Source organism: Athene cunicularia (assembly GCF_003259725.1).
Source record: "Athene cunicularia isolate RWA chromosome 7 unlocalized genomic scaffold, athCun1 chr7_part1, whole genome shotgun sequence".
NCBI lineage: Eukaryota > Metazoa > Chordata > Aves > Strigiformes > Strigidae > Athene > Athene cunicularia.
Window position 1 is genome coordinate 19985234 of NW_020799107.1, and position 17942 is coordinate 20003175.

The 17942-nt window shown below is 36.7% G+C and overlaps 1 protein-coding gene across 1 annotated transcript in view; it reads left to right on the top strand.

Moving 5' to 3' along the window:
• The window catches only part of PLA2R1 (phospholipase A2 receptor 1), a 35184-nt gene that overhangs the window by 10579 nt on the left and 6663 nt on the right, over nucleotides 1–17942 (top strand). The window contains exons 9-22 of the mRNA XM_026852843.1: nucleotides 4626–4738; nucleotides 6811–6980; nucleotides 8153–8355; nucleotides 8654–8799; nucleotides 9302–9386; nucleotides 10341–10473; nucleotides 10946–10981; nucleotides 11469–11626; nucleotides 12084–12148; nucleotides 12537–12640; nucleotides 13987–14129; nucleotides 14946–15063; nucleotides 15946–16076; nucleotides 16655–16799. Coding sequence (XP_026708644.1) covers nucleotides 4626–4738; nucleotides 6811–6980; nucleotides 8153–8355; nucleotides 8654–8799; nucleotides 9302–9386; nucleotides 10341–10473; nucleotides 10946–10981; nucleotides 11469–11626; nucleotides 12084–12148; nucleotides 12537–12640; nucleotides 13987–14129; nucleotides 14946–15063; nucleotides 15946–16076; nucleotides 16655–16799 — 1750 coding nt within the window. The remainder of the gene's footprint in view (nucleotides 1–4625; nucleotides 4739–6810; nucleotides 6981–8152; nucleotides 8356–8653; nucleotides 8800–9301; nucleotides 9387–10340; nucleotides 10474–10945; nucleotides 10982–11468; nucleotides 11627–12083; nucleotides 12149–12536; nucleotides 12641–13986; nucleotides 14130–14945; nucleotides 15064–15945; nucleotides 16077–16654; nucleotides 16800–17942) is intronic.

A 17942-nucleotide genomic window follows, 5' to 3' on the forward strand; every position in this document is an offset into this window, starting at 1 on the left:
GTTGTGACCCAAGTTCCTATTTCTTTCTAGATCAAAAGTGAAAACCCTTTTGTCCACCATCTGTGCAAACAGTGGCTGTTATATGATGCCTCATCCCACACATGGTTTTCATACACTGAAATGGAATGTCGGGGTGAAAAACAATCAGTTTCATTGAGACAGAGAGTGAACTCTTCCACTTGTACATTAGAGTTCCTTTTGCTTTCAAACACAAATGGGAAGGAGCACAGCTATCTACATAGGACCTTACAATAGGTTTTCAGGCTTTTAGGCTTTGCGTTCTGGTAGTAAAAGGTAATCTGATAAAGTGTGATTTTTATTTGCCATCGGTTCCTCTTCATGGTGTGAAAATAGCAAATTTACAGACTGTGTTTTATTCAAAATTCTGGAGTTTTGTGAACTTCATTTTCTATCAAGAAAAATCTCTCTTCTCTAATTTGCTTTACTATTTAGCTTATTGTCTTCTCTTTTTAATTTCCTGTGATTTTTTTCTTGAGAAGTCAAGAAGCACAACCAGTTCTGTTGAATTGTAAGAAAGTTGGACTGTTTGGAGTCACATGCAATCTTTCCCCAGACATGTAGTGGTCAGATACAGTGTTCTGGTCATACCATTATGGAGGCTGAAGTTACTCCTTGGTTCTGTCTTAACATTTCCAAAAATTTGGAGTAACTGCATTTATTTCATTTAGACCAATGTATTTCATCACTCAAGAATTCTCTGTGTTATGAGTGTAGATTGAGTCACTCTTCACAGGTAGTTTGGTCTGCTCTGGCAAACTTCTTAGGATAAATTTCTGCTTGCTGATGTTTCACAGCCTGTAAAAACATATGCTGAATCCTGTTATAGTCCTTTGGTTTCAATAGATCCTTTTTTTTTCTGATGTGAAAAAAGTTACATTAATTTAATCAAAAGAAGTCAGTGCTAAGCTTACTCAAAGCTGCATTTGATTTCAGACATTTTGTCTTGACAACTCACTTTCTTTTAACATTCACTGTGTACGTTGTTGGTAGTTATTGGCCTTGTTTTCTAGGGCGAAGTCTTTATTTCATACAGATTTACCTTTTTTTCCCATTTTTCTGTTGCTGACTTACCTTAAACGTACGAATACCTACTGATGTTTCCCACATTTGATCTTTTGCTTCATTAACCTCATGCTGTTATTCATGTTGGATTGCTAGTAGATTCTCAGGGAGCTTTGGCCTCAGGCACAGTTGTTTGCTTTTCTAAAGCTTTATAGTCTTATATGTTATTACTGAGCTTTCATCTCATGTTGATTTTACGACTTGTGCATCAGATGAACTAGTCTTTAACATTTTCTGTGGTTCTGCAGATTGCAGTTTTTGCTATATGTCCATATCAAGTTACCAGAAACCTGAGCTCTTTTTTTTTTTTTCTACTCTTCTGTCATCTTAAGACATGAAAAGTGCTAAGCACTTTCTTCCCTTAGCCAGGTCAACTATTCTTTTCTCCTAGTCAGCAGGCTATTACTGAGAATAAATATTTTATTGCAAAGGTCAGATTCTCTGGGCAGTTTTCCCCAACACTGAAATAACAGTTTTAAACATTTTCTTTCAGCCAGCTTTTGAAGCAGGTTGTGGAGCTGTCAGCTGCTTGATAATCAAGTTGGAGGTTTCTGTGTACAGAACTGACTGTATTTGTACTGGTGACTTTCTCTGGTCCTCCACACTTTAATTTGTGCATCAAAAAAGAACAGTATAGTACTAAATCAAGGATTTGTCTTTATGGCTGTTGTAACAGGAGAGAATTGTGCTTTTAAGAAGAGAATTGCTATTAAAGCTACAAAACCTTGTAAAGAACAGAAGGGCAGCTGCTCAGAAGAAGGGTCCATTTGGCCTCATGTTCTGCCTCCCACGGGTGGCTGCAAGTGATGTTTGGGGAAGAGCAGGACACAGCAAATATGGATAATGCTTCCCCCAGTTTTCCCTTGACCCCCAAACATTGAGGGGATTGCCTGAGCCTTTTAAGTGCTAGTACATCTAACAGCCCACATTGGGTATCCTCTCCAAGTGCTTGTTCTTTTCCCCTTGAATTCGTGTGAACTCTTTGCATTCACAGCATTACTTAGTGAGGACATCGATAAACCTACTACCCTTTAAATGAAAAAATGCCATCTTCTTTCCCTGTTGAACCATCCTCCTGCCAGTTTAGCTTTTTTTTTTGTCATCCCCAACATCTTGTACGGAAATTGTCACCCACCTTCGTGGCATTTTGTAGACCTGTGTCATACCCTCCCTAAGACAACCTCTTTTTCCAGGCTGAAGAGTCCAAGCCTACTCTAGTTACTGCCTATGTGGAAGCAGCTCCATACGTTTCATCATCCTTGATGCTCTTCTTTTCTAATGTCTTTTTCTGTGACTGGGGGTCAGAACTCCAAAAAATGGCAAAAGGTCAATTTAAAAGGACAGAGTAACCTTCTCTGTTCTCTCTCCTCACAATTCTTAAGGTCCAATTTGACTTTTTGACTAAGCTAATGTTTCATGCAACTTAACCATCATAAAAATCTTGTTCCTGTGTGGTGGAGTCAGATAGCTGTCCCTCACTTCATGCATGAAATGATTAAGGGATGCAGGGGAGGTCCCCATGTGGATCACTTTGTGTTTATCTGTACAGAATGCCATCTGCCATTTTATTGATCAATTACTCAGCCCTTTTAGGTCTGGAATTTCCCAATCTGTGCTTGCCCTCAATGCAGGCTTACCAGCCTCCAATTACTCCACAACTTTGTTATTTTTTTTAAAGTGAAGATTAGTGTCAAATTACTTCAGTGTTTAGCCATCAAGAAAGCTTTAAGAGGAAAATTATGCCGTGCCATTTGCTCCAGATAAAAATTTCCAAGAGGTTAGGATGACTGTGTTTGCTACGTTTGAACCAGTGCATTTATCGCTCAAGAATTCCAGTTGGAGGAAACTAGACTTTTGCTGTCTCTTACCTGCATCCCCATAGAAGGTGTTTTGGTCAATACTTAGCTCTCTCCCAGCCCTGACTCCTCCGAGTTTAAGTGCACATCAAAGTGAGAGCAGCATTGCTGTGTCCCGCACAGGACTGACAGGAGCCTGCTGGGTCCCCAGGCACTGCAGAGCCCTCAGAACCTGCCAGTGCTTTTTTCCTGTGGGGAAGTCCCAGCTCATTGGTACAGGGACAGGGAAGAGCCTCAACCCAGGTTATTTTTGTTTGCAAAGCCAGCGTCTGAGCAATGCATATGTGTTTTTCTCAGGTGGAATCACAGAAATTGATACTGCAGCTCATTTTGCTTCTGTGCTCTCATACCATACAAAGGGCTGTGCCCAGCTGTCTTCCAGGCACTGAAGGGGGATGAATGTAGAAAGCAACAGAGCTGTCAGCTACCCTGACAGCAAACACACTCCTGACTAGCAACTGAAATTTGCCTCCCCAGGTTCAGCAGGGCTGAAGGATACACATAGTGTTTGATTGCTATCCTGAATAGATCTGCAGCATCTTCTTGTGCATTTTATTGTACCTGAGGGCAGATATCAGAAAAATAACTTATCTGTTTCCTCTTTTTTTTCTCCTTTTGCTGTTAATGTCACCATCAATCAGTGTTTGATGGTGCCTGCCTGGGTGCTGTGTTTCCTCCTGGTGGCAAGCAGCACCTCCCTCACGGAAGAGGCAAAGTGAGATCAGCTGCTTCTCCTGTCTGTGTGTGTCTTCAAGTTTAGACAGAGATGGTTTATTATGTCTTTATTCTCTTGATTATTTAAAACACTCCAGCAGGATAACCAGGCAGGTACACTCTGTGAACTCATGCAGGCAGAATTCACACCAGTCCTCGTAGTGTGCTCTGGACATCCAGAGGTGAATAATAAGAAATAAAACATTAATAATAAGAAGAAAGAAGGCAGGCTTACCACTGACTCAGTGTTCAGGCTCACCTGATAAACCGTGTAAATGTTTCATTTTAATTCTGCATTATTACAGTAGGATGATTTGTGAATTGCAATTTTTTTAAAATTATTTTTTTATTTGGAAGTTCTATTTGAAAATGAGAAAGGGAGCTAAGAAAAGGTAAATAACTAGAGTGTATTGCTGTATGAAAGGCCAGCAATTTCTGGAATAAATATTTCTGTTTACAATGGAAGACAAAGGGCAGCTGTAATCCTTTTTTATAACAGCTTCACTGAATCTGACATGGCAGTGTTTAGGTAATAGATATCAGCAATGCGTTACCACAGGTGGAAACCAACAAGTGCTACTACATGCTTCATGCCGGAGTGATGGCTGGCTGAGGGGCCTGGCATATCTCCCCAAAACACACTCAGGAAAACAATATTCGATGTATAAAATTGAAACAGAAGTAGTTTCTGGGGAGAGTGCTTTAACTGTTGCTGACATTTTTGCCACACCCGTTAAAGATGTTACCATGTGTGTGTTAAGCCAGGTTTTGCACAATTTAAGGATTTAAACTTTAAACTTTTGTTAAATTTATGCACATTTTCCATGACCTTGAGGGTAACTACTCTTGAACCATGGTAGAAAGGAAAAGGGCTATAGGGACGTCCGTGGTGATCAGACAGAAAGTACAAAAGAGGAACAATTTTTTATCTATATAATAATAATCTATAAAATAATGTTCATTTCTTTTAAGGGATGGGAAAGACATGGTGGATATTGTTACAAAATCGACAGTACCCCTCGAAGTTTTGAACATGCTTCCAGTGGTTATTTCTGCCCATCTGAACTTGTATCAGTAACAAACAGGTAGTTAATCCTATTAGACAGTGTGAAGATACCTCTAACAAGACCTATTCTAACTTTAGAAAGTGTTGCATGGTAAAAGATATTACCATTATGAAATAATATTTGCGTGAGAGGCGAGCAAAATTACTAACATTGGCTAAAATCAATGGTGCGCTTTGCTTTATTTTTTGATTGAAAATAAATTTAGTAAAAAACAAGCTTAGGCGAATAAACACGTAGAACAATGTGCACACATGTGAGCATGCAGGAATCTGAACAAAATGCTTTCTACAGAGGTATGTAACATTTAAGAAACTTATTAGTGTATTTGGAAACTATTGAAAAATGAAAATATATTTAATTTTTATAATCAAAATCTATAAAATTTTAATCAAAATCAATGTTTTATAAATGTTTCTATTTATATATGTATTTTACGTGAGTTCTCAGCAAATAGGTGGAGAGAGTAAAAGTTTGAAAGCATTTGAGGTCTGTCTTCCCTTCCTTTGTTCCTATTTACCTGTATTCCAGCTTCAGCAAAGGCTTTCTCCTCTGCAGATGTCCAGATGCTTGGGTTTTCTGTGCTCTCTTTGTGATTTACCCTGTATGTTGTATTCCTGTTAAAATTTATGACATACTGATAGATATATTACATACATACTTTAACCTCCACGTATTTATTGTAAAAAAGAAAAACTTAAGGAGGAAATCTCCTTTCCCTTTAGGACGGGGGAAGTACTGTAACAACTATCAATCAGACTAATGATAGCTAGAAATTTTAGGCAGACAAAGTCCGCCCCACATAAGGATATATACCGACTGGGAATCTGGCCTGCCACGTGGTTTCAGGATTGTGCATAATTCGTACAGCACTGTACCGCAGTACGACAGTGATCCTTACGGGGAGGGTAAAGGACAAATCCTTGCAACTGAGCATTTGCAGCTCAAATGTCACAGGGACCTGAGGGCACGCTACACCACTGGAAGCACATCTTCTGCCTTTTCCTGCTTATGGCTTTTTATTTGATTTTTGCTGGGTGTAGCCGTCACTGTTTATTATATTGGTTTACAGTTCCAATGTTGGAGGGGCAAAGGATGTTAGTTGTTAATTTAGCTTCTGCTTTTTAATTACTGCTGAGGTTTGTTGTTCTGGTGTGAAAAATGCAAAAACTTTTCAGTGTATTGATCCTAAAATATTCATTAAAAAGTAGGTTGTAGAGAATGGAGAGTTGATATAAAAAGAGAATATGCAGAGAAAATGAAAATTAAAAGTCCTCAGTCACTCTCAGTGTTAGAGATACATTTGGTTTTTAACATTAATGTCATCCTCATGGTATTTAGCCATTCTTTTCACAATCTGTGAAACCAGGAAGTCATTTAACTATAAAACTGGGAATTTACTTTGCTGTATGTTTTCATAGGAAGCTGATTAAATGTGCTCATAAAATGAAGTATTTTTTTATGTTGCTATACCAATTATATCTGAATAAGTTACATTTAAGTGACAAATGGGTTACTGTATGCAACAGTTATTAATTGCAAAAAGCTGTAAAACTCTTGCATAACTTCAGTGAGGAAATTGAAGAAGGAAAAAGTGATTCCTTCTGTAGTCAGGTCAGCTCGTGCTTTGAGCCCTTCAGCTCTGGTTTGTCAGTGCTGTTTTGTGTGTCCAGTTCTAATAGGATACTTCTGTGCAAACCTTTTTCTTTTCTTCCTTCTGTAGCTTTTTCAGACCCCACTGTTTTTTCTCCTTCATACAAGGAGTGTCTTATTTTCACCTGTGCATCATTAATATATTCTGTCTTTACATCTTCTAGTATAAATATTGATCCTATAAAATCTTAATCTACTGTTTTTCCTAGGCACCCAAATGCTGGGGGGGTAAAAAAAAAAAAAAAAAAAGAGGGAAAAATTATGGTTTATACTGCAGACTCATGCCTGAAGTCCGCCACAACATTCTATAAAGGAAATTAAATACCTCATATATTTTTCTCTTCTCACGTAATTTAAATCATTTCATGCGGGCTCTTCACTGAAATACCAGTTGACCTATTTTATTCTAATAAGCTTTTTGTCTTGGTTATTTTATTAAGGTTTGAACAGGTTTTTATCAACAGCATGATCCGTAACATGGTAAAATCTGAGAGAACTTATTTTTGGATAGGATTACAAGACCTTAACAACACAGGAGAGTACTATTGGCTAAGTGCAGCAGGGAAGAATCGCTCTGTGAGCTACACAAACTGGAACAAGTACCAGCCACGTGAGTAACATGCCGATAAAAGAAGAGAAATGGCTTGAAGGGGGGCAATGTGCTGTCTTCCCCCTGGTACCAGTAGCTTAGCAGTGACTGAAGAGTCCTGGTCCTTTCCTCCTTGCCTGGTCAAGGTTGTAGAGAGAGAAGTGTACATTTTCTGTTGACTGTAACTTCCTACCATGGATTTAGTTAGATCAGTTGGATGTTGTGGAGAAGTTGGAGCTTCCTTCCTCATTTCTCACCCAGGTGCCTTTATCGCAGGCTCCCTGGTTGTGGCAGCATGCTGGGCGTCATTCTTCCCATTCACCGGTGTGGCAGGGGAAAAATTAACATTTTCTCCATCTGTCAGGAGGACAAAATGATATAAAAATTTGTGAGTTGGAGAGTTGGAGATTGTCTCCTTTTCAGCAGCAGTCACTAGGAAAATACTGAATCAGGAAAAAAAAATACTTTCTTCTTCTGTGAGATGTTTTTCATAAATTTCTTTATGGCCTTTTCAGGGAGGCCATCAGGGCTTCCCAAGACTCCATGCAAAAGATCCCAGCGAAGTAATGAATTTTAGTCAGTAACAGTTTTTAAATAAGTGACTTTAAAAAGTCACAGTTTTTAATTTTGTATTTTATATGAAAAAAAGAGGGGAGAGTGTGTCTTAGATCCATTTCTGGCAATAAGAGCACTGCGTGGAAGTATTTATACTTCCCCTTTTGTTTGCTGATACTTGGTTTGCTTGCTTGATTTTTTTGTTTTATATTAAGCCAAAGGAAAACATTCCAAGAAAACAAAAATGAAAAAATGAAGTAGTTTCTCCTTTGAAATGTAAACCTTTGCAATATCTGAGAATGGAGACATAATAATAAAGACATTCCATTTCATTAATTGCCTCTGAATTGCCTCTTTCTATTTATTCCTTTACTAATGCTGTTTGTAAAAGTACTGTTTTATATTGCATTTCATGTCTTGCGTTTTGTGAGAGGAGTCCTTCATCATGGTTTATTTTACAAGCTTAGGTTAGCCAAGACAGTCTTATAAACTGGTTGCTGACCAGAGAATTTGGTACTTTTGTAAGTTCATGGGGTTTTGTCTAGAACCTGATGTCAGTTATAAAACAGTTACTTCACCAAAAATTCACAAAATTCAAATGCTTTATTCTGATATTCAACACTTACTTCCATGTCTAGGTCATTCTGGAGGATGTGTGGCTGTGCGAGGGCAGCACCCTGTTGGTTACTGGGAGGTGAAAAGCTGTAAGAATTTCAAAGCAATGTCATTGTGCAAGCAGAAAATCAATTCCTATGAAGAACCTGAACTTACTTTTCAAAAACATTTGAGTTCCTGCTATTTTGGATGGGAGTCAGAAGCTAATCTGGTCAACTGCTACAAGGTACATGACAAACTTGCTCTGAATTTTTCTGGTTCTACATCAGCTTAGGAACACACTGTTCCTAAAATATTTTTGATAAAGCATTATTTCTTTTATTTGACAAACAAAAATGAATTGTTACCACCCTTCACTACATTTTAAGTGAGTGAAAGCCTTAAGACTTGAATCAAAACTATACTAGGAATATACATGGCTTTGTTGTAGGAAAAACTGCAAATAATATTGGATTTTTATGGGTTTCTGAGACAACTGCTATCCAAAATCAACTACATTTATGGCAGTGTTTATTTTATTGCAGATATTTCACAATGAGAAAGTTCTGATGAGAAGAACATGGGATGAAGCTGAAGCATTATGCCAAGATTTTGGAGCACATCTTGCTAGTTTTAGCCATATCTACGAAGAGACATTTTTAAACAATTTATTATATACAATTTTTGATAGGTAAATATATTTTTAACACCAACAAGATTTATCTTAATCATACAAATATGTAAATATAATCTACAATTTAGGTTCTTCCATTCTCTTTACTGGTGGCTGAAGAAGTTTCTACTCTTGACTAACATGAACTTAGAAATGGCTGAAAAGAAGTGTATTAGCAACACTAATGTGATTCTTTTTGAATATGATCTCTATAGTAGATACTGAGCACTGTTAATGTCAAGGTGATATTCTTGTGAATTAACATGAAATGGAAGTTTGGCAATTTTATTCCTATTTTAAATGTTTTCATCTTGAAAGTTATAATTTCACATTTTAGTGAGAAAATCAGAGTTTCAATCAAAGATACTAAAAAGTTAAGAAATGTATTCCAGAATTATATATGAATGATATGAATTCAAGAAGAAATTAATATGGGTATTTGCACCATTTAAAAAATAATCTGTGAAATAGCTAAGGAAAAAATGTGTGAGAAGTCTTATATTCTTTGTTTCCATTATAGGACAGAAGAAAGGCAGTTTTGGATTGGATTTAATAAAAGAAACCCACTTTCTGGAGGGACATGGCAGTGGTCTGACAGAACACCTGTAACTATCTTTATACTACATATTTCAGTAACCCATTAACCTTTCAAGTCATATTTAAGCATAAATTCACAAAAATAAGCCTTGTGAGCAGACACTGGCCAGGAATACTGTTTGGGTTTTGTGTCCACATACTTCACCTAAAGTAATTGTTAGAATAGGATTAATAGTACTCTACTATCAAAACAGCAGCATGTGCAAAAGGACTGTGCAACTGTGAAAGGAGTTTGGTAGAATTCTAAAGTTTTGCAGATGTGTGCTTTCCTGTAAAGCACGTTGCCTTTAGCCCAGGACCAGGCACATGCAGAGTGAACGTGTGTGTGTATTTATCTGCATTTATGTTATACACATGGACACAATGGAAAGCCTTAGAGCTGTGCTTACATGCTTTATCTGTTTTATGACTGTTAGGTTCATGACTGCATTCAGAGGTAATTCTTCCATTTTTTAATACCACTTTTGATTTTGCATCCTTAAAGAAGTTAGTACCACGTGCCACACTAATGGTTAGTACCTGGGATTTAAACACTGAACAACTGAAGAAGGGTTGTTTCTTAAACTGTAATTGCTTTTCAGCCTTAAAGAACAGTGCCAGCTCTGCCATTTTTACTTAAGTAATTTCAGAATGTGAGTGCAAAACCAAAGCAAAGGCTGTTGGATGTGGGCAGCCACCACTAATCATGTAAAAGAAATTTTAGGTTTCATAGCTATTCATTTATATTAGACTCCTTCTTTGTAAAAATGATAGGAAAGTTGAACAGGACATTGAGAGAGCACGATTATGGACATGATTGTGGATTTGGATTTTACCACCATCATTCAGGTGGTCCTCTAATTGTTGCTTGTGATGTTCTTACCATACACACATCTCCAAATCCTTCATTTTTCTCCGTAATGAGATTTTGAAATGCTTCATCTTGGATTGTAGGTGAAAGATAACAAATGTATTGGTTTCAGGTTGTATCTTCATTTTTGGAGAGCAAGTATGTTGAAGATGACTCAAGAAACTGCGGTGTGTTCAAAGTAAATAGAACGGTCTTTCCAGCACACTGCAATGAAAAGCGTGAATGGATATGCAAAATACCAAAAGGTGAAATGTTAATTAACATACATTGTCTTTTATACCCATTACTTGCAATGCAGGAGAAACAAGGAAAGAAATATCTGAAAGCCTTTCTTTTAGCCACATCTGGAGTTCTTGTCATTGGTCTTCTGCATGAAATCATGGCAAAGCTATTATATATGTGGGATTGTTGGCCAGTTAACAGGTCTAGTATGTGCAGTCAGATTAAAAATGGATAGCAATGATTAACAGTTAGTTAGCAGGAGTCAACCAAAGTTCTTATTTAAAAGGTTACTAAAAATATTGTTTGGTAAGTGTAGCAATTATTTTATTTTATTTTTTCCTCGTTTAACTCCTTTTCTTTTTGTCCCTGAACAAGACTAGCAATATTCTTCATGATTTTAATTAAATCCTTATCATGTGGAGAAGGCAATTTCAGTGAAATATCTCTTTTCATTCTTAATCAGCAATGTTTTAATTTATTTTTGTGTTTTTGCAGGTGTTAAACCAAAGAACCCAAATTGGTACATAGCTGGTATGAAAACATTTTCTTTTTCACATCTTGAAACATTATAACTTGGAAATACAATTTAATCTACTAGTAAAAATAGAATAACTAAAATGTTCTAAGTTAAAAATTTACATTAATGAACTCTGTAGGAACTTGTTGCTACAGATCAAAATCTGTCACTGTTTTGTTTAGGAACACTGAAACATCAGATATGATTTTGGTTAGGTACAGGAGTCTGATAAACTCTGCATCCCATTAAAACTGCCTTTATGCAAAGGCTGGGCAACTATCTTAATATTACTGCAGTATCATAGGATAGAACATTAAAAATTTTACTCATAGTGCATTTTAATTTTTTTTTTATCGGCATGTTAAATATGGTTCTGCTGTGAGCTGTGGCATATATGTCCTCTGACACATGGCTGAAGGCGGGTCATAGGAGTCACAGAGAATGAGACTTGAAATGAGTTTTTACTCCTGCACACAACTGACTCTTTTGCTTGTTTTCTAGAACTGCCATGGTCGTATTATCAAGGAGCAGAATATCTTTTCCATGTCAGTCCTACAGACTGGGAAACCTATGAGTTTGTCTGTGGCTGGCTTCGCAGTGGAATGGCAACAATAAATTCTTCTGGTGAACAAGCCTTTATTCAAAATAAAATTAAGAAGGTAACAAAACCTATCCCTTTAAAAAAATAAACCCTCAGGCAGTAACTGGCTATTTTCTACTGCATCTTTTGGAATATCTGGCTGCCTGTTGCTCCAGGTAGAATCCGAAAAACATCTTACTTTAGAAATAATTCTCTTGATGTCTTCATTTCCCACATCTCTCCCTGAAGCCCTATTTAGCTAAACAAGTCAGTACCATTTCAGAATCTGCAGAATCATCTCTGCAAATGAGCAGTCCAGTGAAATGAGGAGTCCAGTGAAAACTGGGGGCTAAATCGTGCTCTACTAATGTGAATAACATTACTGCAGTGACATAACACAGGCAGGATTTAGTACCTGTTTCTACCTTTGGAACCCAGTGGAGATGCTATTTGAATAGAGTCTGACTTTAGGGTTTGTTAATGCTTTGTTAAGAGGGCAACTACAGATAAATATATGGCAAAACATTTTTTTATAGCTATCGAATAGTGATGTTCACTGGTGGATTGGATTGCATGCAGAAAACCTCAGTGATGAATTTCGGTAAGAATAACTACACTTCAGCTGCTGTGAGTTGTACTTGGCATGCCCTGTTTATAGGCTGCTGGTCAGTCTGACGGTCTAAAATGGTTTGATGACTGAGTGGGATATTCAAGAGATAACTTCAGTTCTCATGTAAATCTAATTCAGAATATATTACCCTTAATTTATCTCCATGTTACAGTATTTCTTCCAAAAAGGTTATAAAAGGTACAAGCCAAAGACATTAATATCAACCTTGTTGTTGTTGTTTGTCTGGGTTTTTTTTAACTCTTAGTTAATAAGGGGGCACTTTCTACCTTGTATCTCCTTAGAAATGCTTTTCACGGAGGGTGTATTTTTAGGTAAGGATAGGAAAAAGTATAACAACACTCTTAACATTTCTGTGCAGCTGGAGAGATGAATCACCAGTAACATACCAGAACTGGAATGAAGAGAGGGAAAGAGATCTGCAGAAACCAGGGAAAAGATGTGGCTTCATTTCATCACAAACAGGTTTATTTTATATTTCTTTTTGCTGCAGTAGTTGTGACTTGATGTTGTTCTTGTTGGCCAAAGGGATTATATATTTTTTAATTGCTCTCAAGAAACGCAATCCATATTAAAATCCTGTCCCATGCTTATAATTTGCATAACTGGGGTTATGGTCAGGAAAAGAATAGTGAAATATCATTACTATGCTCAGATACTGCGTTGTAGGATTTAAAGTATACTAATAGTTCCAGTTCTTCAATGTCAAAATACAAAGATTCCAGTGATACTGATACTTTAGTTTTACTTCAGAATCTGTTATATGGCACAGCAAACATGTTAATGCATTGCCGGTTTTCACAGTCAGTTTTCTCATAACCAAATGAACCAGATGGACTAAGCAACAATTTTTCCTGCATTTATAAACTGTTTTTCTATCAGCACATAACTTTATATACTCGGGTCTCTAGCTTATTTTTGATCCCATAGCCAATCTGCTGAGGGATTTTTGGGTACCATGGTTTTGCTGCTAGCCTTTGCATCATCACATAGCTCTATATTTTACTACAGTAATTAAAAAAAAAAAACCAAAAACCAGTGCTGCTTATTCCAGTGATATCTACCATCTCACTGTCTCTGCTTTCTGAAGATCTACAAGTCACATGATAAAGTAAACATGTCAGGTTGCATGGAAAGAAAAAATATCCAGCTTTGTATTTGTGGCAAGAGCTAAAAAAAATTAATCCATCTGCACTCTTGTAATCTCAGCCTCAAAAGCCAAAACTGAAAAAATGTTAAAACCTTTTCCATGCATAATCTTGGCGTTTTGATTCATAACTTTCAAAATGCTTGAGTTTGGTGTTACTGTAGTTAGTATCAGATAAAAGAGATGCCCACTCTCCCCCCTCAGCTGGCCAGCAGATGGGAGCTGGTCAACAACTTGTTGAGTGCACTGAAAAATGTATTTTCTTCTTAAGCAGGTCAGTGTTTTATGTCAGTACCTGGATCTTGCCAAAAATTTTCAGTGTAAGGAAGTAAAACTTTTTTATCTGGAAGGCATTATTTCTATACCTTTCCTTTTTTGTGCATAACTAATATTTTTTTTAAATACATGCTGATACAATCATATGATATGTGACTCAGTGTAGAGGAAGTGGTTTCACTTAATATCAAACTGGAAATAAAAGTATAAGCCCCATTGACCACCAGATCCACTGTAATGAAATATGTCCAAATGTATTTGATGTAGCATCTCATCTTACTCAACCACTAAAGGATACTCTTCTTAACAATATCTAAGCTAGCTAAGAAAAATAAACAGTTTCCAGTTCTCAAGCCAATACTCAACTGTGATTTTTCTTTTTACACAGGACTCTGGGGTGATGAAAACTGTACTGTGACTCTACCCTGTATTTGTAAACGTAAACTTGCATGGAAAATAGAGAAAGAGATTCCAAAAGATCAGAACCAACAAGGCATATGTCCCAAAGGATGGTTGCACTTTGGATTCAAAGTAAAAAAAATTTTTTCTGCTGCTTGATTATTCAAAATGCTTTCTATATTTATGACAGAAATTGGACTTCTTAAGAATTTTTCAATATTTGAATATTTTCTTCCTTTTTGAAAGCAAGGCCTTTAGGTTTATAACTACTGGCAGAGTGATGCAAGGTTTACAGCTATTAAGTAGCTGTGGACACAGGAGTTGTTTACTAAGGTGCTAAAAATTTTACTTTAGTTCAAGGAAGTGAATACTCATATATGCAAAAGCTATCTAAGCGTATCTGTGCATTTGCTGTAAAAAGCCTGCTCCATCCTCTCTCTTCCATTTATGACAATTCCAAGTCTTTTATGGTCTCAAAACAGATCTCTGACCCCTAGTTGTATTAAATGGATCCCTCACTGCTGCCATTCTCCAAAAGATGCTGTTTCAAATAGGGTTCATCAGAGATAATTATAAACCAAAGTCTGCTTGCAGTTGAAGGTCGAAAGGCAATCATTTCATCAGGCTTCTCTGAAATACATACATTCCTTAACAGCAGCATGCGTTGAGGTGGCCAGATTTATCCCAGTGCTGAACTGCAGTGACTACAAGGATAAATTTTACCCAAGATTGTGTTTGCCTTTAAACAACTGTTTTAAATCCAAGCCTGATTGTGGCTAAACACTCATACCAAGCATACTGGAGAGGTCCATTGCAGGACAGAAACTAATGAAATATTTAATATTCAGTAACAGTGTGTGAAATTTTTAGTGATCACTCTTAGTGGTTGATAAATAGTTGTTAACTAGAGAAAAAACAAAACAAGCTTTCTTTTTTAATTTTAAACAGTGCTTTTTGATACAAATTCCGAAGGATCCAGAGCATCTGAGAAACTGGTACTCTGCACAAGAGTTCTGCAGTAGCTATGATGGGTCACTTGCTTCCCTTGAAGATGAACTAGAACAAGGTAGAGTACTGAAAATATTGTTAAATAAATAAAATCTTTAGGGTCCTTCATTAGGATGCTGTAGTAAAGTTTCATCTTGGATACAGTTTTAGGAAAAAAGATCATTCAGATCCTACTCGTGGTTCCACTGCTTTAAACAAATCAGTGTTTCTCTTTCCCAGTTTCACAAAATGTAAAGACTCAAATATTCACTGAGTTTTGCGACAGATACATTTTGAGGAGTAATTATAATTTCTTTTGTTCTTACTACCATGCATTAGAAATACAAAAAAAAAAAAAAAAAAAAAAAAAACATTAAAAAATTTGCTTTGTAAAATGTGAATGAATGCAATCTCACACTGTTATAAAAGCAATCTCAAATTTATCCTTTAATGGTACTCAAAATCTGATCTATAGTATAGCACATAAGCATAACACTAGGCTGGAACTGTCAGAGAAATAAATGCCAGCATATTCAGAAATATTTATAATCCCTATTCATAAAAATCTGTGGTTGAATTTCATACATTTGTAAAACCACTTATTTGGAGGTGGGACAAATCTCACAGGCTATCTTTAGTTGAGAAATATCATTTTCAATGACAACTGAAAAAAGCTTTTTCAATGGGACAATACCCTGAACTAATACTTGTTATTCAAGCTACTGTGAACATTTCTGAAAGACTTACTAGTTAATGGACTAACCCAATTGAAGTTAATCAATTTAACTGAGTTTATAGTTAGATGACACTGAAATGCCGTTCATGTTCTTACTTTCTGGAAACTATGTAATGTCATTGATTAGTAATTACATTTTTCCGTGCTTTAGTGTGTTGGAAGAAACTTCATCAATCCCTAAGTGGTTACCAGTTAATTATATTTTATTCCTGTTTCATTTTCCAGCTTTCATAACAATGAATCTATTTGGATGGAAAACTAGTGTTTGGATAGGTTTCCAGAGTGATGACTATGAAAAATGGCTGAATGAAAATCCTCCGGTGTATTCCAACTGGTCTCCAGTTGAAGTAGTGCATGTGAGTATTTCCAGGGAGTTGAAGGACAGTGGGAAGCTGTTTTAGCCATAAAAGTCATGACTGCCACAAAGACAAAGCCTAACTTGTTACAGCAATTTAGCCTTCTCTTAATTTCTGCAACTTCAAACAACTGTGGGCACAGATTTATGGGCATAACTAGAGGTAGCAAAAAAGGCACTACTGAGACAGTTATTTACATAATCTGTGGTTGTAGTCACATTCTCTTGCAATTGCTTTTAAGCACCAAAGTTTGAATTATATGGTTAGTATCATATGCAGGGGGCTGAGCAAAGTTGAGGAATAAGATGATGAATCTCATATTTTAGTATATTGGTTTACACCACGTTAGTCCATATTGGGTTTAGCATTTTAGTTTGTTCAGCAAAAGCTTGTGACTATTTTATTATGAGGTTATTATTTCAAATTGTACTTAGGGGGGAGTGTTCATTGTTCTAACTAAATATTTATAATAGTGAATTTCAGATAATTATTATTCTAAATTTAATGTAATAATTATGATTATTTTTTTTTCACACTGTGTCTTTTTTAATTAATGTAAGATTCTGTGTTGATTGCAGAGACAGCGCTATAACAATGCAAACATTCAAGAACAGCTTCCACTATGTACATTGGTATCAAATAACCCTAATTTTTATTTTACGGGAAAATGGTACTTAGAAAACTGTCAGAAAAATTATGGGTTTGTCTGCCAAAAGACTCAGGGTAAGGTTTTGTTTTGCTTTGCTTCTGTTCTCTTTTCCTACTATATTGAATTCATCTTACCTTATTTTCATCTTGAAGAAGCTTTTTGTAGGTGTCTATAAAACCAGGAACAAAAGATTTCTAAGATAGTTGGATATTTAGACAGACTAGCTCTACACTATTTAATAAATCAATAGCTGTGATGTAGAAGTAATTTCTAATAAAATGTTCTGTTATTTTCTTCCTAACTTTGAACTTTCTGTTGCATATCTTGGAATCAGGAAGAGAGATGAAATTTCCTATTTTCTGTCATGGCAGCAGAGTAACCACATAGAATTACAAAAGGCAAAACCCCGGGAGTAATTTTGATGAAAATATGATTTGGGAAGGTGGGGTGGGACTTGCAATATTAGATCAGAATAGACTTTTGAAAGTCTATTTCTCTGAACAATGCAGATCAACTTGCCGCTCAAATAGAGTTTGGCTTTTCTTTTCATGCTTCTCTGATTCTGTTACCATAAAGATCCCTTGCCACGAGCACAAAGCTTTTGCGGGAAACACGCGTTGTTTGGTTTCCTCGAGCCGCATTCCAGCGTGGCCTCTCGGGTCGGGAGCCGCTGGCTTCCCCGGGGCGCTGGGGCCGCTTTGGAGCCCGGTCGGAGGGAGCTGCCAGAGCATGTTACCAAAATAGACCAACAGCAAGTTATTAACCCTAAAGCAAAGGGAGGGCTGTAATCTGAGCCTGTAGGGAGTGTCCATTGGTGCTGTACTTACTGTGGGGATGGTTTTATATGGTTCAACTTTATATATTACCTCTTAGTTAAGCCCAGGGTTTAAAGAGACAACCCTCTCCTGCTGGCTGCCTGGGAGGCGAGGGAAAGCAAGTTGAGAAGTAGAATAAACAAACACAAGCTTTGGGCAGTGCTCACATGTGGCTCTAGCAAACCATAGCCCTATTTGATGTACTTTATTATGAACTACAGTTACAGGGAGTGTGGAGTAATCCTGCACGTAGTGTAGGAAAAATAAATAAATGCATTTTCCTGCTGGTTTATTTTGTTTACCTCCCAAACATTTGTATTTTAACTCCTTGCTGCTGCTTCAGACAGATGGAAAAGGCGTTAAAAGGCACGAAGGAAAACTTTTTCCTGAAGGGGGGGGGGG